Source organism: Cryptomeria japonica, chromosome 7 (assembly GCF_030272615.1).
Source record: "Cryptomeria japonica chromosome 7, Sugi_1.0, whole genome shotgun sequence".
NCBI lineage: Eukaryota > Viridiplantae > Streptophyta > Pinopsida > Cupressales > Cupressaceae > Cryptomeria > Cryptomeria japonica.
In genome coordinates, this window is record NC_081411.1 from 835,653,128 (window position 1) to 835,678,288 (window position 25,161).

General features: G+C 34.7%; 1 protein-coding gene across 4 annotated transcripts in view; it reads right to left on the reverse strand.

The window, feature by feature from the left end:
* Positions 1-16,471, reverse strand: part of LOC131074278 (probable phytol kinase 2, chloroplastic) — a 45,024-nt gene extending 28,553 nt beyond the window's left edge. The window contains exons 1-2 of one of the 4 annotated variants that reach the window (XM_058010864.1): positions 11,241-11,366; positions 11,002-11,138 (exon numbers count right to left, since the gene is read on the reverse strand). In XM_058010864.1, the coding sequence (XP_057866847.1) occupies positions 11,002-11,130 (129 nt within the window). In that variant the 5' untranslated portion in view covers positions 11,131-11,138; positions 11,241-11,366. Of the gene's footprint in view, positions 1-11,001; positions 11,144-11,240; positions 11,674-16,109 lie in introns of those variants that run through there. The other 3 variants (XM_058010863.1, XM_058010862.2, XM_058010861.2) reach the window with 3 other exon arrangements.
* Between the last annotated feature and the right edge of the window lie 8,690 nt (positions 16,472-25,161).

Here is a 25,161-nt window from a genome sequence, read left to right on the forward strand (position 1 = left end):
ATGAAGGAAATCGCTCTGGTCCCTGGGAGAGGGACGAGAGCTACAAGGTACCTCGCCCTGGTCCCTTGGAGAGGGACAGGAGCGATATGGTCAATATAGGTCATTCTCCTTCGTTTTTGCATATCAAATTATATTCATTTGGCAAAGTATCTTCCTTCGGACGTCCTCAAATCATTAAACTTTCAAAATCTTGCAAGGACAAGACGAAATTTGAATTGTAGCTCCGGTCCTTCACTGAGGGACAGGAGCGATTTTCCTCCTGGAGGCATTTCTGTGCTCATGAAAATCTTCAATTTATATTCAATGGAAAGATCTCGCCGTTCTCCATCACTTCAAACGTAAAATTTGTCTGGACTCTGCAAGAATGATGAGATATTTGAGATTGAGCTCCTGTCCTTCACTGAGGGACAGGAGCGATTTTGCTCCTACAGGCCAAAATATCATGATTTTACACATTTTATCACTTCACAAGGCGAAAACAAATCATTTGAAATGCCTAGGATCAAAATTCAAAAAAGTCAAAATTTGGTCAAAAATATTCAATTGGACAAAAATTCACATTTCATCTTCAACACTTAGACAAATTTAAGCTCTGCCTCAACATTCCAATTGAAAATTAGACCATTCTGGCGAATTCATTTCATTCAAAATTTGCATTCTAGAAAAGGAAACTCAAAAAGCTCTCAAAACCGACTGGATTCTGGTCCGAAAAGACGGTAATTAAAACCCTAAGGCTTGACCCTAAATCCAGACAACTAACAAACTAACAAAACCCTAGAAAAAGCAAAGCGAAAACGAACAAAATGAGCAAAAAAACATGGGTCCCCATTTGCAATGGGGCGATGTGTGAAAACGTCACAACAATGCCCTCACTCATTTCATTTTAAAGGGTTAGAAAAGTTTGAAAAAGAGAGAGCTTAGAGAGAAGAAAGTTAGAAAGTTATTGTTGTAGCAAGGTCGAGTAGTGAAGAAAGAATTTTGAACAATTGTTGTCCATTTGGCTATGAGATCAATAAAATATTGAAGTTATGGTGTTTTATTGCAATACTTGTGGTTATCTTCATGATTGTTTATCTTCTTGAATCACTCTCAGTCGAAATAGCATTTAGATTTTAAGTTTGAAGGGCGAATTGTTGTGCTTGACCTTTGATAAGATTCATATTCCAAACCACTAGCTTCTTACTGATTGTAAGGACGCCTTGTGTGATCAATTGGAAACATTGATAGTGATTAAGAATTCAATCATTCTTGGAAGTATTGATGTGTATCTCTATGATAGTATCTATATCCTTGATGATTTGAAAGATATTGAATCCCCTTAGAAAATCGCATCAATTCCAGTAAAGTTGTAATTTCTTGGCGAAACTGAAATTGGTAAAATCTTATCAAGTCTAGTCCTCATTGAGTCATTCTTAGGATTAGTATTCCTTCTTTGAAACCCTTATCTTTTGACATTTTTTGAAAATCTGTTGGTGTTAGAAAAATCCTGTTCCTGCATTTGGAAAGAAACACGGACAAGCTTTCTCTGAAAGTACGTAAGGCCCCTTAAAGAAACAGCATATACAACGACCACTGGTGCTTATCCACACGTAGAGATCCTACAAAAAGAACCTTGAAGTCATCCCAATTGATCCTTTCGCGACATCTTCAGCATTCAAAGACTTTATTCAAGAGAGGATAAAATACCTCTAGGTATTTTATTCTATGTTTGGTCGTGTACAAAATACACATCAACAGGTAGTAGACAACAAGACTTCATTTTGTATGATAACAGCAAAAGTGCAATTCATTTGGCAAAAAGTCCAACTTTTCATTCACAAAAAAAACACAGAGCTTTGATATCACTTTATTCAAAGTGTCCTTGAACAGAGTAAGCTAAAGTTGGAGAAAATCCATACTAGCCTGAATTTTGCAGATGCATTTACTTAGGTTGTTTCAAAAGTGAATCTAGAATTCTGCAAAGCTTCTCTTAATTTAATAAACATGTGACAATAAGCCTAGAAAAGTGGGTGACATCTCTTAGAATGACTATTCACAGCATGGATTGGACTTCATGTGGGAGATTGTTCAGTTGTGAAGCCTGATCCTTTCAACTTCCAGCAGACAGCCCAATATCAAGTCATTAAAACTTTTCATCTTCCTTGTTTTGGTCTCTTCGTCTGCACTGACGAGTTTTTGCATAAATTTGGGGCTTGAAACATTTATCTAAGGATGAAAAGCTTCTCTATAATTGCTGCAATCAATAAATAGATTAATACTCTACTTTTCCTGTTGATTCAACCATTTTTTTTGGTGAACCATGTAATTCGTTGTGTTTATATGGAATTCTGTGTGTTGTGTTTATTTGTAACAGGTGTTTTATGTTCTTCTATCTGCCCTGTTTTCTTAACATCTGTTTACCAGAGGTCTTCTAGATTACCCACATAAAAGCTTTTCTAAGGAGCAATGGATGTCTTCCTGCTAAAATCTATGTTCCAGGGTTATCGTTGTTATTGACATGTTATATGCTTTAATCATACATTTTTCAGTGTAAAGAAGGGGGAATGAAAATACAATTCTATTGACACCAAACTATAACATGAAATGTTGAAACTTGAAATAAGAAAAAGTAAGATGCAACAACCAGGCAAAATAATTAGAAAATGAAACTATCCAGCCCAAAATATCATACAAGAGAGGAGCTGAGCTTCTTTATAATGCTATGTCCTCTTCTATTTATCTTCTCCATTTCATCACTGAAAGGAATCTGATATAGTAGTTACAACAGTCATAGCGTCGAAGTGGCAGTTACATATTACCTAGGCACTAAAGTACTACATGATCTGCAATCCACGATGAGCATGAAAGAACATTGATTTGTTCATCGTTTTCTCTCTTTTTAGAAGGAATTGTGTGCACTTTTTGTTATAGCTGTAGAAACTACTTCTCAAAGATGTCTTGGGAGATCCATTTAGTTTGCGAAAGAAAGCTAGTTTTTCTGGTACATTAATGTTGTAGACTGTCACATATGGCCCTAATAGTGGTATCAAGTTGTGTGTCTTCTAAGAAGGGAGTTTGGACATTCAGAAGTGCATTTTGAGGATGGATTACCAGTAACTCTTCTTCTAATTGCAGTGGTTTGTATAATTTGAAGTTGTTGGTGTTTAACATAAAATGATTGCTAAATTGAACAAAAAAGTTCTAAGCACAACATGTTTGGACTAATGGCCAATAGGCCTTTGAATGGGTCATAACTAATAGGCTTTAGTTTATGAGGTTCTTGAACCTCTGTTGATATCTTTAAATGGGTCATAACTAATAGGCTTTAGTTTACGAGGTTCTTGAACCTCTGTTGACACAAACATAGCAAGACTCACTAGTAGCGAGATTGGACTGCATGACTGTCATGTAGAACTGTATATTTTGCCCAAGTCTGATGTGCACCATCCTCGACTTTGGTATACACCTGTACCGAGAGCTCTACAAAACCTGTATGTAGCATTGTCCTGCCCCTTTTACTTCTATGGGTCTAAAAGGGCAGCAAAAATTAATATGGATTAACAGACCTCAAAGGGTGACCTATGGAGTGTATGAAGCCCTGTTATAGCTGTGTTGGATGATGTGGAGAGCTAAGTTACCAGAAACGAGAAACGAGAAACGCAACCGCAACGGCAACATGACAAGAAACGGAATATTTAAGGTTGCGTATAAAAATATATATATATATATATATAAACATGCAAGTTATATATATAATCAAATCTAAATTAATGATAAAAACTAAATATAATCAAATTTACTTTGATATTCTGAAAAACTAGTGGAAGATAAACAATTAATGTTAGTTAAAATTATATATTTAATGTAACTAACATGACTTAGAAAACTATAATTTACATCTACTGGTTAATCCAAAGTTAAGCCATGAAACATGCGATTTCACATGCCAAAAAAAATCAATCTGTCAATGTTAAATGAATAAAAAAACAATTACTTTACTGTCAAATCTGTTAAAAACAATTACTTTATTGTCAAATCTGTTAATAATAATTATTTTACTACACTTATAATAAATGGTACTTCATAAAGTGAAAGAGGGAATCGAAAACAATACAAAACACCTGCAGGAAACGGCCGTTAGAAACCAGAAACCCGTTTCTCACGTTGAAATGCGAAACGACTGTAGACCGTCGCATTTCTGGCAACTAAGGTGGAGAGATCCATCCCACTGCTGACTGCTCTGACAAATTTGTTGGATGAGGCAAATATATATTATCACTGGCCTCAGTACTGATGTTACTTAAAGGTGAGAAGTTGTGATGAGTGCATTTAACAGCCAAATAATTTCCACAACTGTCAAATGTATCTGCAGAATTGTGCACCTAGATGATAGAGTGATGACCTACCTGCTAGGGACTTCTAAAGTACCTCTTGTACCAATAATTGAATGACAAAGGGTGGAGTTATATATGAATGATTTGGATTTCAGGAGTTAATTAGAGGACAAAACTTCAAATTAATGTGATTAGATGCGTAATACTAATAATTGGAAAAATCATAGTAACAATTGGAGTACAAAGGTAACTGAAAAATGGCCACTCAATGAATTGAGGGAAGAATATTGGAAAATGGTACACAAAAAAAGGTAAGGTAGTGTAATTGTGAGTGTGTACTAACATATAGCTTGTCTATGAGATGACTACATTATATTACAGTTTCATGTAAACAACTGTTTGATACCTGAGATGAGCATTGAGTCAATATGCAACACAAAACTCTATGGGCACCAAGGGATGTGCATGTGTCCCTGGTATTCCAATCCATAAGTGTACCTCAAGGAATATGCGTGGACTCCATATACACAAGAGTGAGCTGCATACACAAAGGCTATGCCACCAGGTAGTAGGCTGAAAGCCTACTCTGCCCTGCCATAAGAAGAGTGCTGTGGGAAAAGCTGAATACAACTCAAATAGTTACACCATAATGCAGAAAAAATTCATGGTACAAAAATCCCTCAATTCCACAGGAAGAGTCCTGTAAGAGAAGACAAACCAACTTGTTTTAAGAATCCAATGAGCAATCAAACAAGTGCTTCATCCAAAAGTGATAAGCATATATCATGATGTGGCAGGGCTATGGCACAACATAGAAGATGGCATGGTTGAGATCAGCTGTGCACAGAAGGTTTCTGAATTGAGTTGTCACTTGGATACGTGAAAATTATCACCATATGGACTGGTTGACGAAGCCAATTGTCCTGAGACCACATGGCATTGGTGATTCAAGCAGGGAAGACGGAAAATTTGATTGGATATATAACTTGTTCCACAAGGATGCTTCTGCTTATGGAAATTAGTAAGGAAATGTTGAACACCTCTAGATAACCTAATGCTTCAGTAGATGTATCTTCGTGACAATCTTATACATCTTATACAAGTTATAACCATTCTTGTTCTTGTTCTTTGTGAGATATGTGAGAATGAACCATCCCTAAACAACCACCAAGCCTATGTTGCAGATTTTGTAATATTGAGTATATTGTAACTAAAGGATGCCATAGAGACTTGAAATTTAGCCATGCCAGGAATTACCCAAGTTTTAATGTGAATAAAGTAAAAATTAAGCCCCAACCTGCTAAAGGGCACAAAACTGGTAAGGGCAGCTAGCATTACTAGGATTTACATTAGCTTTTCTAATGGCAGTGTGTATTGAAGAAGGATTAAAGTTTAATGATGAGTATGCCATGAGGTATCCTTGGTGGTGGAGTGTAGATCCTTCACATTTATGATTATAGGGTGCAGCATTTAGTTAAGGTGTCTGGCATGTACAGACATGATGGCTGTATATGTGCATTCACAATGAATCTTCGCCTGTGCCTGTGGATTAGTAGAAAGTTATTTACTTGAAATAGGAATGTCTAGCCCCTTGGGCAGTTTGTGTTGTGGGACTGTAGCCTGCATTCTTTTGATCGAAGCTTACAAAGAGTGTAGACAGTCTTCTATGATGTCGACCATGGGCTTTGGGAAGGGCAAGGGGAGGTGCGAAGAGTGGGGCTTTGATCGTTGAAGCCAATGATTTGAAAGATAGTGAAATGTACATAATGTAGATTTCTTTTAATGAATTTATTTGTATTTTTATGAACATGAAACAACCAACTGAAACTAGCTGTAATGCTGACACAGAGAATATTATATGGAAAACCCTTAAAATCACACAGTGAATAATAAATTTAGATCAGATGTTACCTAAATCACCTGAAATTTGCCTTGTTTGCCTCCAAAATTAGTATGATGTGCCAATGCCCCACACAATCTACAATGAAGTAGCTCACTCCAAAAATGGAGCTCAATATTGATAACTACTCTAAAAATTACTGAATTGAAATTTTCTTGCAAATGCTTTATCACCGATTCTGAAATCATGCACAATAAACCCCATTCAGTCCACCATGCAACCCCTGATATGGAATTGCCAATGCAAGAGGCAAGGGTTTTCGTCCTAACCTCTTGAGACGAGCATGAGAGTGTTCATTCTCTTGGACTGTAGAGATACGGCCAAGGGTTTTTGTCCTTAGGATGCAAAATTTGAATACCAAACTCACAATAAAAAATGCCTTATGAAATCTTAATGATCAAATGAGCTAGGTGCCTTTTTTACACTTTTTCATTCTGGGCCCTTGGACAAAATCCCCTCCAAGTATTTTAAAATACTTTTAAACAGTTAAGTGTTTAATACAATTTTTAATTCATTAAAATAATATTATTTAGGTTGCCCCAATGATAAAAGTGATTGTGCCTAACTTAAAATAATATTAATATTCATTTCCCTTGCACAATCCTTTAGCCTATGGGAAATGGGAATAGGCTACAGGTCTTCTTCATGATGCTAGTTTGAAAACAGGGACATTATAGATGACACACGAATTGATACAGCCAAGGTTGCAAGGTATTTTGCAGCTTTTCTAGATAAGATCTCCAACTCAGAATTATGTATTTGGGTGATGAGAATGTAGGAGCTTGCTATGGAGATGGATGTATGTCTTGTGTCAGTATACATGAAACCATGACTCAGCTTCTTTTGGACCTAGGCCAATCTAGAGGAAGAAAGAATGTCTTGGACGCCACCTAGTCTTTAAGCTATTATTTGATCACAGAGAGATTTATTTCAACAATTATCTTGAGCACTTTCACATCATCAAAGAGGACCAGGCCAAAAGCCATCACGGGATCAAAGAAATAGCCATTGTACATGTCAATCTCTCTTTGAATGCACACAATGATATTTTTGTTTCATGTGAAGAACTAGTAGAAGTGCTGCCCATGGCTAAAGCAAAACGATGTATGAAATACAAGAATGTTGATGTGGCTACAACGGAGCCTTCATAATTTTCCCAAGCCCCCTCTTTGCCCGATGTTAATTGTTATCTAACTTTTAGGAGGGGCTCAAGTAATTTGTCCTTGCCCTTGAAACCAGTAAATCTGATCTGGGTATGTGTAGATTGTGCACCATTAATAGTAACTATAAGTAAACAAATTGATCATTTTGGATTATAATAGCTAGACGGTTAAGTTGATTTATTTATTTTTAATTGTTGAACTCACTGTTATAAGAATACTGTAATTTGGTGCCATTTTTGCAGCCATCGGGTGTCTCACCCAGGTTTACTAGCAAAAATAAACTAAGCCCCACGTGATCCAAACAACTTGTTATGACTCATAATGAGTCACTAAAAAATATGAAAAATTAAATGAAATTGAAAAATATCTCAAACCACAAGATTAGACAGATAAGGCATTTTGCAACGAAAATGGTTCTAAGGCACAATATAGCAACAAGAAAGGTAGATTAAGAAAGACAATACAAAGATCTTTTAAACTAGCTTTGGCAATCTAGTATTCACAAAGAATCCATATTAGCATTGAAAGATATAAAATAGTCTACTGCTAATTCCAGAAACACTAGAGAAAGAAGGTTGTGGGATAATGACTGTGGTACCAGGTACTGCTGGTAAAGCCTGGGTCCTGGTATGGGTACAGCCCTAGGTACGGCTTGGGTTCTTCCTGGGTGCCTGGGTTCGCTGTGGGTTGTGAGGGACCCACAGCGAACCCGAGGACTCAGGAAGTACCAAGGGCTGCACCCAAGCATAGTTTCATACATGAAGTTTCATTCTTCATAACTTTGTGACAGTATTTTGTATCACAATATGCCAGCAAGCAAGCAATTAAATATCATTTCAATTTTATTTGTGAGCTGTACCTGTGAACACAGGGTTAGTAAGCTTTATATCAACATTGATGAGATTGATTTCAGTTAATTTACATTATGCATATATAGCAGCTGTTTGTTTATGTTTTAACTTCTGTAAAATCACTTTCCTTGTATTGTTAATGATTTGGCATTTTGTCAAATGTTTGAAAAAATGAAATTGAACGAACTTCTGCACTTGACACAGCTAGTGGGAGTGGCAATCCAATTGATTATGGTTCAAATGAAATTAAACCAAATGTTGATGTTGACCTTGATGCTTCTGATGAAGAAGAATATGAATATTAAATATCGATATTCTATTTTTTGGCAATTATGAGTATCACTGTTGTCCATACCGGTTTCAGTTCCGATACCCAAATCGGCAGCTTAGGATAATGAGAAAGCAAGAACTATGACTGGAATAAGTGCATAATCATTTAACAGTAATTGGTGAATTTATCACGTCAAGAATTTTTTTAGAAAAGAGTAGAATCAAAGATGGAGGTGGTAGCCCTGAAACAAATATAACAAGGGTGCATTCTAAACATGAAAGCTATTGGGTGACCTTGACCTTACCTTTTAAGTTTTATCAGACAGAACTTATCAATATTGGAGGCAGTGGACCTCAAACCAAATAAAATAAGGGCACATTCTAAATTGAAATCCATTAAGTGACCTGCTCTTTTATCAGATATGGAACTTAGCAAATTTAACTGACCCAGTACACCTACAAAACAGAATTCATGTAATATGTGTACCCACAATATAGATGGAACTAGACAAGTCACAAGGAAGGTCTTAAATAGAAGTCCAAATGTTAGGTTGACGGACAAAGTATTGTATGTACCATTGTCTAAAAGTTAAAACAACCACTTATGCCAAACTCTATATTTTCCACAAGCTAATTTGAAAAGATATCCAACCCATCCAGTGACTGTACTTTGGTAATAATGATACCAAATGTTAAAAAACGCATTTCCAGTAATTTTAGGTTTTGTGCATCGAACTGTTGCTGCAACCATTGCTAGTGAGCGGAAGTGAATTTTGAAATAACCACACCAGCGGAGAATATATATTCACAATCAATTCAACCTTAGCAATTTATCCAGACGAAGATCACATATTATAGACTTTACAAGTTTAACTCAAATCTAGACTTCTTTTTAGTTACCAGATTTGCCAAAATCCTAGACTAAGTTACAGATTAGTTCAGTATACTTGTTAAAAATTACAAATTCTAGCATTTTCAAATTTAATTTCCATATATACTCTTTGCTGCTTACCAATAGTTCTAGAATCTCAAACGTAGTTGCAAACTAGTCAATAGATCTGTAAATGAAAAGGGGTTGTAACAAAAGTTGCCAAAAAAATTTGAAGTCAAGCATCATAATTGAGTTTTCTTGAGGTCTAGGTGCGAAGTTGGAATGATTTTAGAGGAACATAAATCAAGCAGCCATGACGTCACACATGTTAAATTTGCAACTTGTCCAAGAGAGGAAGTAAAAAGCTCTTGGAGAAGAAAATGAGTAATTATGAGTTCAAATAGAGTTAGCTTTGCTTGGAGGTTTACGAAAAAAAAATATGAGGTAGCAATCAGCAGGTGGGAGATGATCGTTAAGTTCATCGTACTACAAGGATTTATGAAGAGAAGCATATGCAAAAGCTATTAGTGTAGGATTTATGGGTGTAAGATGGAATAGTAGGATTTTGTACATGATATTCTTTTCAAACCCTTACCCCATTCTCAACCTCTAAAAGAGGGAACAATCAGCAGGTGGGCTACTGATGACCTACCATTACATATAAATTGATGAAGGCAGAGTTTTTCATCCAATATACAGTTATACTACGTCAAATAGATTCCACAAATAAATGGTTGATATCTAACGAGCTGTGATCTACTGGTGAGGCAGGGCATCTATCACCACAACAATCCTGGTTCAAAGCTGGAAGATTTATTTAGCATTCCAGCTAACAAATATCAAACCATTTGAAAGAAGTTAATTACTTGATAATTAATGTGCCTATTCACCACAGCTTAAAAACCTGTAGAGTTCTAAAAATGCTCATTCCTAACACAGACCACTCAAGCTTCATCAATAAACTCAAATCTCAAATCAAATTGAGCGTAGGAAGGAGGTCCCTTCTATAATTGATGGGTTTGCTAATCCGTGATTTCAGAACTTGTAGAGTCATTTACCTACCATGTTGTTTGAACTTGGGTACTAATGTTAATTTAGGCATATTTGCTATTTTCGGATTTCGAGTAATTACAAAGCTAAACTAACAAGACCAACCAATAAGAAATAACTTTTAAGCTTTGCTAATCAGAATCAAGTGTTAATATAATATGGCCAATAGAATGATTTCTATCGTTAGTTTAGAATAGGGTAAAGCATGGAGGATGTGAGAGAGAGCGCAAATGATGGTGTGAGGATACATTTTATCATATTATAATAATTATATCCATGACAAGAGCTTATTCAAGAGGTTACCCCTGTAATCTAATTATACTGTTTTCCTACATTTGAGTACAAATTTCAAACTCTTGGTTTGTATTTATAGTGATTTCTTGCATCAAATATAATCCTAAGCCTTTTTCTAAGCAGGTTGAGCACCTTCAAGCATGACGTGACAGTCCATGCTTCCTTTCAATAGCGGTAACGAAGAGTTCACATTTGAAGGACAGTTCGATTAAGGTCTTTCATTGTGTGATATGAAGGATCAATTAAAAACGTATTAACAGTGCTAGCCAACAGAAAAAAGAAATCATACCTTTACACGGTATCCCCTGTGGACACCCAAATTTGTCTTCGTTCTTTTAAACAGTGAAATACTAAAAAGACAATCCCAATTGACATTCTGTTTAGAATAGTGTTCAGGTCTGACCAGTGTAGAGCTCATACGATGGCCTTTGCTAATAGAAAATAACAGATGTGATTCCCATTTACCCACAAAAACAAAAACAAGGACGGCACGAAATATAATGATTTCAAAGGGATATGCATCAATACCTGATCAAAAACATTTCGTTTGGCCATTTCATCCCAGAACCTGAGGCAAACCAGGACTATAGAAGCTGTAAGAGCTGAAACTATTATATCATGTACAATCTGGTCCTGTGGGGAGAACATGGGAATGGAAAACCTAGCAAAAGTCATGTAATTCTCAGGTTTTACAGAGCATGTTTCCCGTCCCCCTCTGCTTTGAGAGCAACCCACTTGAGAGGGCCCCATAACTAGATTGAGCCTCTCTCTAGTTTTCTAGTAGTAACCCACTGAAATATGTGGAATTCCTACTAAATTTCCTGATTAAATAGCTATACCTATGTATTACAAGTTTTGGCTGGAGACACCTTAAGCCTTGGATGCCAGTTCCCAGTTAATTAGCCATCAGGAATATAATAATACAAAATTCGAGAATCATTTTATCCGAGCTCACTCAAAACTTCTTAAATCCTGTTTATATATGTATTGACTGTACTAATGGAATTTTTCCGTCAGAATTTGAATTTCATAGAGAGTTTTAAAAAAAATCTCATTTAAACGGAAAGACCTTATGTCCCCTATAAGATGGAGGTTATCTATAGATACGTGGAATGCATTAAATCAAAGTTAAAACTAAAATTTTGTTGTTTATTTATGTAGATAAGGATTGATGCTTTTTTTGTCTCATATAAAATGGAATAAACTTAAAAATAATTGTTGTACGGGACGGTGTGGATGCACTCGAAGCTTGTGGAATGAATATGGTGACTTACACACCGTGATTATGTGGACGCTGGGACAAATAAAAATAATTAAATTTTAAAATTAAAAATAAGTTTGCGTATATTTGTTTTTGTTAGGTTAAGTTTGTGTGTATATTTTGTATTATGTTGGGGATAGATTCAAGCGTATCATGGTTTCAGTTAGTGAGATGTCCTTTTTGTCCAGATGTGGAAAACAATGGACCGATGTCTTGGGAAACTTTCCTGTTATTTTTGGGTCTTGATTTGTATGATAATGTGTTGGTTCAGTAAGACAAGTAATTTTAAGGCATATTTGGATGACTAGATGCTCTATTGTGTTCTCTAACAACTGTTATCAGGTAACTGTGATTTTTGAGCTTTATTATTCTGACATCTTTTTACAAATTGCTTTTCTTCTCTTGCAATTGCAGTCTTCATCAAAGATGGATATCAATTCTATAAACCACCTTCAGCTAATCAAAAAGCAAGTAATACAATTTCAAAGAATTAATGGATTTGGACAAAATCAAAGATCGTTACAGTGGATGAATAGTCTTCTTTGAACCTTCTAATGACTTCTATGTAATTTTGATTAGATTGTCTATGCTTTTTCCTGCTACCTTTTAGTAGCATATATTATTTGTAAAATTGCTTTGTTCAATATTGGAAAAAAAATGTACTGTGGTTTATTTATATTTATATATTTTTATTCATAAGTATATATCTGTTGTATGATATTAAAATTTATGTTAAATAATTTGAAATTGTATCAATTAGAGTTATGATAGAGATTTTTTTATTTTAAAAATTGATTTTTATTATGTATAATCTAATTTAATACGTTTCTTATCTCTTAAAACAAACAACAAAATTAGAGTAAAGAGGGAGATCAAGGTGAAAGTGGCGAAAACGTCCAGGAAGAAGTAATATATGTGTCTGCTATCACTCACAAAGATGTCATGGAATTGGTAAAAACGGTTTGTCGAGGCAGACAATCAACAAATGGATCAGGGATCATTAGGTAGGAGATCTGATGGTAAATTTCCTTCGGACCAAAAGTTTCTTTGTTGTTACATGTTAGAATCAAAAGCAGAGAAAGACTTGACATTCTGAAGGAAGAAATGTGGATGTTTAGCAACTCTAATCTATATCTATAGAAGTGGATACTGAACTTTCATCCAACACAAACCAAGTCTACAGAGGGCTGGATATGGTAAGACTTTACAACCTACCCTTTGAATATTATTCTGGCAAGTGCCTGAAAATGATTGAAGGTTTAATCAGGAAAACCCTAAGCATTGATCTTGTAGGTTGTAAATTGTTGTCGCTCACAATTTCATGCTAGATTTAGCACTCATTTTGGCCTGTGTACCTGATAATGTCTGAGTATGCCCATTTTAGGAAACTTGGTTCCCTAGTGTCGAGCCTATTGAAGCATGAATGCACACATTGATATTTTTGTTTGATGTGAAGAACTAGTAGAAGTGCTGTCCATACCAAAAGCAAAAAAATGTATGAAATGCAAGAAGGTTGATGTGGCTACAACGGAGCCTTTGTAACTTTCACCAGCCCCCTCTTTGCCTGATGTTAATTGTTATCTAATTTTTGGAAGGGGCCCATGTAATTTGCCCTTGCCCTTTAAACCAGTAAATCTGATCTGGGTGTGTGTAGATTGTGCACCATTAATAGTAGCTGTAAGTAAACAAATGGATCATTTTGGATTATAATAGCTGGATGGTTAAGTTGATTTATTTATTTTTATTGGGTGAACTCACTGTTATGAGAATCCTCTAATTTGGTGCCATTTTTGCAGCCATCGGGTGTCTCACCCAGGTTTACTAGCAAAAAATAAACTAAGCGCCACATGATACAAACAATTTGTTTGTATTAGATAAGCAGGGAGAGAGCCCTGATCCCAAACAAACAAGAAACAACAAAGATGAAACATAAAAAATCAGTGAGGACCCCCCTGCACTGAAGCAAACCGGAACATCAACAGAGGATTACCAGTCCAGAAAATCCAACCAGCAGCAGAGACATAACCAGCTGACTAAGAAGAAAACAAGAGCTAACACAATCTACCAAGAGAATCTACCAGGTCTTGATAAAACACATCTAAGCAAACAAACAGCCTAGTAAGTCTCAAAGCGGATGACATGCTCCCTCCAGGAGCAACAGACAGAGGCCAACCAAAGACAATGAACGACATCAATAAGAAGTATAGAGAGCCACGCTATAAATCCAGTCTTATCCAGCTCCCAAAACGCAGCCCCACAGATCCTCATGATGACTCATAAACAAACAACTTGTTATGACTCATAATGATTCACTAAAAAAAAATGAAATTCAATGAAAATTGAAAAATTTCTCAAACCACAAGATTAGACAGATAAGGCATTTTGCAACGAAAATGGTTTCTAAGGCACAAATTAGCAACAAGAAAATATAGATTAAGAGAGACAAAGATCTTTTAAACCAGCCAAGTTGGTATGATTTTCAAGGAATATAAATCAAGCAGCCATGATGTCACACATGTTAAATTTGCAGCTTCTCCAAGAGAGGAAGTAAAAAGCTCTTGGAGAAGAAAATGAGTAATGATGAGTTCCAATATAGTTAGCTTTGCTTGGAGGTTTATGAAAAAAACAATGAGGTAGCAATCGGCGGATGGGAGGTGATCATAAAGTTCATCGTACTACAAGGATTTATGCAGAGAAGCATATGCAAAAGCTATTAGTGTAGGATTTATGGGTGGCTGAAATAGTAGGGTTTTGTATATGATATTATTTTCAAACCCTTACCCCATTCCCAACCTCTAAATAAACAATCACCAGGTGGGCTACCCATGACCTAACATTACATATAGAAATTATGAAGGCAAAGGTTTTCATCTGATATACTACGTCAAATAGATTCATCATTTAACAAACATATGGTTGATATCTAACGAGCTGTGATCTACTGGTGAGGCAGAGCATCTATCACCACAATGACCCTGGTTCAAAGCTGGAAGATTTATTGAGCTTTCCAGCTAACAAATATTTGACCATTGGAAAGAAGTTCATTACTTGATAATTAATGTGCCTATTCACCACAGTTTAAAAACCTATAGAGTTCTAAAAATGCTCATTCCTAACACAGACCATACAAGCTTCATCAATGCTCTCAAATCTCAAATCAAATTGAGCGTAGGAAGGAGGTCCCTTCAATAATTGATGGGTTCGCTAATACGTAGCTTCAGAACTTGTAAGTTATTACAACACCCCTTAATAACACAAGACTATTCAAGCTTAGACGATGTACTTACAGTTCAAACCAAATCAGATAGGGCAGGTGTCGGTGTGGTCATTTACCCACCATGTTGTTTGAACTTAGATGCTAATGTTAAGTTAGGCATATTTGCTATTTTCTGATTTCAAGTGATTCCAAAGCTAAACTAACAAGACTAACCAATAAGAAATAACCTTTAAGCTCGATAAGCAGAATCAAGTGTAATATAATATGGCCAATAGAATTATTTATATTGTTACTTTAGAATAGGGTAAAGCATGGAGGATGAGAGAGAGAACACAAATGATGGTGTGAGGATACGTTTTGTCATATTATATCCATGACAAAAGCTTATTCAAAAGGTTACCCCTCTAATCTAATTATGCTGTTTTCCTTACATTTGATAACAGATTTCAAACGCTTGGTTTGTATTTATAGTGATTTCTTGCATTGAGATAATCCTGAGCCTTTTTCTAAGCAGGTTGAGCACCTTCAAGCATGACATGACAGTCCATGCTTCCTTTCAGCATCAGTAACGAAGAGCTCACATTTGAAGGACAGTTCGCTTAAGGTCTTTCATGGTGTGATGTGAAGGATCAATTAAAAACGTATTAACAGTGCTCGCCAACAAGAAAAGGAAATCAGACCTTTACACATTATCCCCTGTGGACACCCAAATTTGTCTTCATTCATTGAAAGTGTGAAATACTAAAAAGACAATCCCAATTGACATTCCGTTTTGTATAGTGCTCAGGTCTGACCAGTGTAGAGCTCATAAGATTGCCTTTGCTGATAGAAGATAACAGATGTGATTCCCATGTACCCACAAAAACAAAAACAAGGACGGGAAATAATACAATGATTTCAAAGGGATATGCATCAATACCTGATCAAAAACATTTCGTTTGGCCATTTCATCCCAGAACCTGAGGCAAACCAGGACTATCGAAGCTGTGAGAGCTGAAACTATTATATCATGTACAATCTGGTCCTGTGGGGAGAACATGGGAATCGAAAACCTAGCAAAAGTCATGAAATTCTCAGGTTTTACAGAGCATGTTTCCCGTCTTCCGCTTGGAGAGCAACCCACTTGAGAGGCCCCCATAACTTGACTGAGCCTCTCTCTAGTTTTCTAATAGTGACCAACTGAAATATGTGGAATTCCCACTAAATTTCCTGATTAAATAGCTGCACCTATGTATTACAAGTTTTGGCTGGAGACATCTTAAGCCTTGGGCGCCAGTTCCCAGTTGATGAGCCATCAGGGAATATAATAATAATATAAAATTCCAGAATCCAGTTCCTTTCCTTTGCAGTCCTTTTAGGACTGTTATTTATTTTCTGTATAATAATATTATTGATCAATAAAACAAAAATTAGAATCTAGTTGTATAATACCAGTCTTGAATGAGGACACCTTAAGCTTTGGGCGCCAGTTCTCAATTGATGAGCCATCGAGAATATAATAATAATAACATAAAATTCCAAAATCTAATTCCTTTCCTTCGCCGTTCTTTTTGGGCTGTTATTTATTTTCTTTGCAATATTATTATTTTAAATTTTGATTAATAAATAAAAATTAATGTAGTCTTTCTCACTTACCTGAACAGTTTGACCGAGCTCACTCAAAACTTATTAAATTCTGTTTATATATGTAAGACTGTACTAGTGGAATTTTTATTTAAATTTCAGAGTTTTTAAAATTTAAACGAAAAGATCTTTTGTACCCTATAAGATGGAGGTAATCTATAAATACATGGAATCAGGTATGGAATTTGATAGACGAAAAGACCTTTTGTATCTTATAAGATGGAGGTAATCTATAAATACATGGAATCAAGCATGAAATTTGATAGACGAAAAGACCTTTTGTATCTTATAAGATGGAGGTAATCTATAAATACATGGAATCAGGCATGGAATTTGATAGTCTATATGACAGTTTTGACATGTTTTTTTTAAAGTCAACATTTTAAATTATTAATAAATTGAAAAAATTTATAATAGGTAATATATTATATAGTATTATAATTCATAATATTGATATATATTATTTTAGATTGTTTATTAAAAAATATAAATTTATTTAGAATATTTTGAAATGGTCTAATATAGTTGTTTCTAAGTTTAAAAATATAAAATAAAGATGAATTTTTAGAATACTATCTATTCTTATATGAATTTAGAAATTTAGTCAATTTTATTTTTATAAGTATATTAATAAGATTGTCTTGAATTTAGAAACTTGTCTTAAAATATATGATATAATTGTTTTTAATTTTTTAAATATTTTAATATGAATATTTAGAGTAGTTTATATTTTCTTATATGAATTTAGAAACTTAGTCAATTTATTTTTTTAATATTTTTAATAAGAATGTCTTAAATGTGAATTTAGAAACTTGTCAGAATAGATCAAATTTAAGATTTTGATATTTATTATAAAAGAATTTGTATTAAATTATTCTCAAATTAATTCTTTTGGACAATTATTTTTCTTAAAACGTCAAATGAAAGACATTGAAATGATCAACCGTAAAAAAAAATCATATGACAGGTAGGGGTGGCTGTCAAATTCCACTAAAATTTATTTATGTGCATATAATCAGCTATGCTCCAATAGGATAAGGATGTATTTATTTATTTATTTTGTCTTATATAAAATGGGATACTTAAAAATAATTGTTGTAAGGGAGGTGTGGATGCACTCGAAGCTTATGGAATGAATATGTAACTTACACTCCATGACTGTGTGGACAATAGGACACTTAAAAATCTTAAAATAATTAATTTTGTGTATATATGTTTTTGTTTGTTTAAGTTTGTGTATATATTATGTATTTCATTGAGGATAGGTGGAAGTGTATCATGATTCAATCAATGAGATGTCCTTAATTGTGGAAAACATAAAGCATATATTTTGGGATTGCCCATTTGTAAACAAATAATGGGTTAAGTATGAGGTATTTTCCACAGCAAGTCAAACTATGATATTGCGATCAAGGTTCAACTGTGTAGTTTTTGAGTCAGTCCTTAAAAATTTGTGTTGTTTTTTACCATGAGCTAAATCAGAAAAAAGCTATTTTGGGTCTTGATTTGCATAATAATGTGATTGTTGACTCAGTAAGACAAGTCATTTAAAGTCATATTTGGATAACTAGATGCTCTATTGTGTTCTCTAACAACTGTTATTAGGTAACTATAATTCTTTGGCTTTATTACTCTAACATCTTTTTACAAATTGTTTTTCTTTTCTCGCAACTACAATATTTATCGAAGATGATTGTCAATGTCATAGACCAGCTTCAGTATATCAAAAAGCAAGTAATACAATTATAAAAAATTAATAGATTTGGACAAAATCAAAGATTGCACAATGGATGAATGATTGTTTCTTTCTATAGACACCTAAATCTGTCCATTCTCAACCACACTTGACCTTTTATCCCATTCTAATCAATTAAATAAATATTTATTTATTTTAATTAATCCTTTATCTTTATCCCTCACCCTTAATTAAAGAAATTTATATTTATTTAATTAAATTTAACCTTCACCTTTATCCATCACCTTTTAATTAACCTTAACCTTATCCTACTAAATCAATTGTAGAGGAGGAAATTTGTTACCTCTAAGATGATAAATCCTAGATAACAAACCTATTCGCCGCTACCTCACTTAAAATGGCGCTAAGGGTGAGCCAGGGGATGAAAAATGTGAAACTAAACTAACAGATTGCAAATGAAACTCACAGACGACTTTGTTAAGTCTTTGTCTCGAGGACGAACACACAGATCTAGGACACTAGTGCAACGCATTGTCATCCTGTATGGACGAGGTACAAAGATTGTACAAAAAGTCATAAATGCCACTATATTATTGAATAATAAGTTCAGAAAATGACAAAACTAATCTAGTGGCACAGAATATGAAATGATAGCACTAAGTAATAAATTATAATGGAAACTCACAACCAGTCCACAATTGAAGCCTCTTGCAAGATGATATCTTTCTCACCACTACAAACCTACACACAAATGAGAAAGGGAAAATGTGGGGGTTGTGTTTTGGAGTCTACCTTTGTCAGACCCCCATTTTGGTGTTTCCACCACCATGGACAACCCATATAATAGCAACGATGGAAAGATAAAATGATAAGGATGGAAACAAAATAGATTAGAAATTGAGAAACTAGATGGAAACTATAGATGTTGAAATAAAAAGGGATAAAGATGAACTCCCCTTCAACACTCAAAGAACCTTCACTCAAACGAATGAAGTTGAATTCCAAGAGCTCTCCAAAGGTGGCAGTAATGGCAGGAATTGAATAGAAAACTTGTGAATACTACACAAGAAAATCACCCAAAAGCTTCAACCTACAAGAAAATGATCAAAAATGCCAAGAATCCCCCAAAATGCCTCCAAATGGGAGAGATATAGGCTCTGGAAGGAAAACCGAGGTCAGTGGGCACATGCAGGGGCGTTACGATTCCTTCTAGGCACAAGCGTAACGCTCAAACAACCACTTGTGAATTGTCAGATTTGTGGGACGCTAGTGCATTGCGTGGACATCTCTGCGTCGTGCTAGGGTCATGAGGATGAAAAGTCGGCAGTTGGTAATATTTGAATCTAGAGTTGACAAAGCGATCCAGGTGGATAAGAAGACAAAAACGACAACACATGACCTCCGATGACGTGGAGGAAGGTGTCACTTGTTGCGTTGAATTGTACAAGGTGTGATTTTTGATATTACATTCTACCCCCACTGTAGCGAGCATGTCTTTGCTGAGAGATGCGAAGCTAAAGTAGAGGAAGATAAAGAAAAGAGCCTTGACAAGGAGGCAAAATTTTGTTGATCAGACGAGGTTGCCCCTAGCGAGATGAAGTTGAAGCTTGAAATAGATATTGCTAATCGATACATCGCAAACATGCTAGCTATAGACTAACATGTCAGATGAAAAGATATAAAGGATAGATCAATATGGATAATAGATAAGATAGCATAATAGAAACTGTAGATGTATAAATCTGATCACTTTCCTAAATAAATATTTAATATTTATTTTAACCCTATTCCTCCTATTAATTAAATTCTATTTAATTAATTTCTTCATATTCATCTATTTGATTAAATGAATTACTCAATTTATTTAATTAAGTTCGCCTAAACCTTTTCTAGCCTTTAATTAAATAAATCACTCTATTTAATTAATTCTCCTTTCTCCCTTTTTAATTAAATTTACATTTAATTAAATTGATCCTTACAAATAAATAAATCTAATTTATTTATTTAAATCCCCCACTTGTACTTATGCAAGTTGCACTTATTTTGTTGAAATAAAGTAATTTTATTTTAATTAAAATCCTTTTCCCTCCACTTGCATTTTCCTACATCTCCCACTTGCCTCCTAAACCCCTTCTAGATTCTTCTAATCACTTCCAACTTAGCCTAATTCATCTCCTAATTATTGTCACATTCCTAATCAAAGAGAAGTCACTTCTCAAAGCCTCCAAAGTCTTCCAAACCATTTAAGGCTCTTATATAACCATTAATGGTTAACTCAACCTTCTTGCATGATTAGAGACTTTCTCTCTAACTCATTTCTCATCTACCCAAGGGTCTCATCAAGCATTCATGGCTTTAACCTTGGTTATCCCTTTAACCCTTGCACAAGAGTTTACCCCTTGGGTAAAAGCTTTATCCACTGGATAAACCTGACCTAACCATAACCTTACCTCCTAAGGTAACCTTCATGTCTTCTCAAGCATTAAATACTTCTTTCATCTCCTCTCAAGCAACCTCTTGTTGACAATTGTCACCATTTTATTGGTGAGAATTGTGAACATGGATTGATTAACCTAGCCCTTGTTAAGATTATTCAATCTTGACCATCCATTGCCCTGTTTTCCCTATAAATAGAGCTCTCTTTCTTCATTTTCAAAAAACAATAATCTTTCATGCATCTACATTATAGTCTAACTACTAAGCATTTTTAGCCTCTCTTTGAAAAAACATCATAATAGCATTTAGAAGCATTTTAATATATCATAGAATATCCATGCTAGACTAGTATATCATTGCTAAGATAATTTGCTAATCCTTTATCATATCATCATCTTTATGTTAGCTTAATCATCATAGATTCAATATCATACATCTTAGAATGCATTCATGCATATAAATCAAACATCACTCGTTCTTGGAGTTATCATTCCTAAGTCACTTTGCTCAGTGATCTGAGAGCAAAACATTGACTTTAGGGATCATGTGAGATAGAGAACAATGGGACACCCCTTGGGAAGTTGAACTATTTCAGATAGTTCCTATATTTTCACCAAGAGTCTCATTGGTGTGTGGGTCTTTTGAATCTGACTTTTACATTTTTGTCACCCAATTTCCCCACATACATTTCTGGCGCCCACTGTGGGGCTCATCCCCACAAATCACATCATTTTTGGTGTAGGACAAAGATTACAAGCACACTGGAATACTGTTTTAGTGCATCGAGAACTTTCTTTAGCGCATCTGTGGTAAACAGTAGTGCGTTCATCGCACTATTTAGCGTATAGGAACCTTTTTTAGCGCTTTGGAGCTTACTGTTAGTGCATAACACTTTCAATTTATTTCTTGCGCATCAGGATATCAGTGTAGCGCATTCAATAATCAGTGTAGCACGTAGGAGTCATTCCTTAGCGCATTTGTACCTTTCTGTAGCGAATCTGTGCAGAATTCCAGCACGTGACTTTGGCAAAAAGAAGGAATAATTTGTAACATAAGTGAAAGTTAGGCTTGTATAAGCTCACCTAGGGCCTTAATTTTTCACTAACCTTTATTTGTTGCAGGTTACTAATCATTGATTGTTGATGGGAGGAGTTATATTTAGGCATTTGATTATTTTTATTTCTAGCTTTTCCAAGTTAGTTTAAAAAGAGTTCATTTCCTGTTGGTTAAAAAGAACTTCATTACTCCTTTGGTGCTTAAAACAAAACCTCACTTTCATTTTTGCAAAAAGGTTAAAAAGAACTACAAACAAACTTTTTTTGCAAAGTTAAAAAGGATCCCATTCTCTTTTGGTGTTAAGTTAAAAAGAACCTCATCACTCCTTTGGTCCTTAAAACAAAACCTCACTTTCATTTTTTGTAAAAAGGTTAAAAAGAACTACAAACAAACCTTTATTTGGCAAGGTTAAAAAGAATCTCACTTTCATTGTTTTTGTACAAGGCAAAAGGAGCTTCATTGAGGATTGATTGCACGATTTTCATTTTGTTGACCAAATTCATGATTTACTTTGTTGACCAAGTTTGTTTTTCAAGGTTTTGAAACACACATTTTGCTATGAAAAGCTAAAAAGAACACCATGCTTGTTGGAGCAACATCTCCAAATAGACTTTAGCAAATCATTGTCTTGAAGGCTAAAAATAATATTGTTTGCCTTGTCTCGAAAGTGGAAGGTATATGCTCTCCCCTTAATTGGGTGACCAAAAAGCCAAAACACTCTCGAAAGTGGAAGGTATATGCTCTCCCCTTAATTGGGTGACCAAAAAGCCAAACCACTCTTATGCTTTATTTTACTTTAAGCACTTAAAACCTTTACAAGGCTTGCCCTCTCGAGTTGCCCTTAGGGCGCCATTAATGGTCGATGAGAGGGGAATGACCTAAGTGGGAAACAACTTTATCTCCAAGTGTTCCAACCCACTATAATCAAAAGTGGAGGTTGACGAAAGTCCCCTTCAACGGTTTTCCTCAGTGATTAGTCTTCCCCCAGTATCTTTAAGATACGTAAATCCTTTGTTCCAAAGGTTGGGAAGCCTCCCAAGGGATTTTATCACTAAAGACCGAACATAAGCCTGATTAAGAACCTTAGCATTAGAAACTTTGAGCTGAGTCAGCTGCCAAACATTGGCAATATCATAGTGCAAGGGTGGGGAAGAATCTGCCCCCAAGATCATTCACCATATATCTCCCAAGATAACTACTCAATTGTGAAGCAATTCACTTTGAGTTAATTTCTGGTAAAAGGCAAAAAAATGGGCGCCCCCTAGGAGGTGACAAGACCGTTTGAGCTAACGGAGTATCGAGACCAGTGGGTTATGATATTGTTGATGACCCTTGAATAAAGAGTTTGCTTGGTCTATCTTATTGTTATCCAAACCGGCGAAAACATTGGGGATTTGAACACATCCTCAAAAGAACATACACTACTTGTTTAGCATAGATAAAATTGTTATTTCTTCTATATGTCATGTTTTCAAGTCAGTTTCAGAAAATCATCCATCAAAATCACAAGTGTTATTTTTCAACATAGCAAAACAAAGAAATCAAAACAATTAGCGCATAGGAGCAACATCCTAGGGCGTAGCAAACATTCAATAGCTCATTTGCACTAAAACATAATGATTTCATCACTAAACTTAGCACACAATCAGTATCATACTGGTGAAATTTATGGTAGTGCTTATCAGCATCATTATAATGCATTCAAACTGTGTCGACTTGAATTTCATCCTCAAAAATATTACCTGCAATAAGTTAGTTTCACAAAATACAAATGGAAATACTACAGGAAATCCAAATTCAACCAATGAAACCACATGAAATATATATGAAATAAAAACATTAATATTACCTTCATGATTTATGTCTCATTGTGTCTTAACTCCATTGTTCCTGGTTGCAGATGGTGTGCTCTCAGACAATGCACTGTTAGCTTCCAAGATGGCATATGAAGAATGGACAGATAACTTGTAGTTAACTGATATTATGATATGCAATACTACATGATTATGCTATGATGCTATATGATAATTTCTATTGCTATTACTATTTGCTATTTGCTATTTGCTTCAAAAACTCACAGATGCATATGATTGATTTGAAGACTAACTCTCTCTCAATTTAAGCTTTTGATTTTATAGACCTTGAGAGAATTAGATGACGTGGCTTAGATCAACGGTCCTGATCAGATCTGCAGATTTGAATGGTTGTGAGAAAAGGTGAAGGTTGAGAGAAAGGGGGAAGGAGAAGACAAGTGTCACTAATCTCACCTTGACTAGGTTGCTGACTCAGGGAATCTAGGGATGGTTGGAGAAGATTTAGGCATGATAGGACAAGTGGACTCAAGTCCTTCCTAAGATGTAGGGGTGTTGGAGAGAATATAGGAAATGGTTATGAAATATGTGTACGTACACAATATTCATTAATTTGGAAGTTGAAGATAAATGATAAATTAATATTTAAGAAATATTAATTTCCTTAGCCACATGTTTGATGAGTTGGCAAAGGGAAGATGAAGTGGAGATGGAGGGTGAGTTGGAAAAGGGATTAAATAATTTAATAATAATTTAATATTTGAAACTATAGGATAGGAGAATAACTATTAAATATTAGATATTTAATTGTTTGGAGAAGATAATTAAATATTAGATATTTAATTAACTTGGTTAAAAGGATAAATAAATATTAGATATTTAATTATTTTAGAGGAATAGGATAGATGAATTAATTAATAAAATATTAATTAATAGAAAGACATGAAAATGAATTAAATAAATTAATCTTTTCAAATTAACTATTTAATAGAAGAATAATTATTAAATAAATATAAAATATTTATTTAATTGCTCATGGCCATTTTTATGTGTATACATTTTGCCCCTCTTTGAAATGATGTCGAGACAACATTGTTTCAAAGATTAAATCAAGTCTTGATAATGCGCCCGATGAAGATGAAAACCCTGATTATGTGCTCCCTCAGGAGATTAATCATGAAATTGTTGAAAAAATTGGTTTGAACGATTGATCTCATGATATTTGATAAAAAATTTAGTCAATTAAATTCATTTGTAAAAAAAAAATTAAATTGCCCCATTGAAATTAATTACTCTTCAAATAGTAAATATAAAATTAACCAAGGCTAATTGTAATCCATTGTTATCCT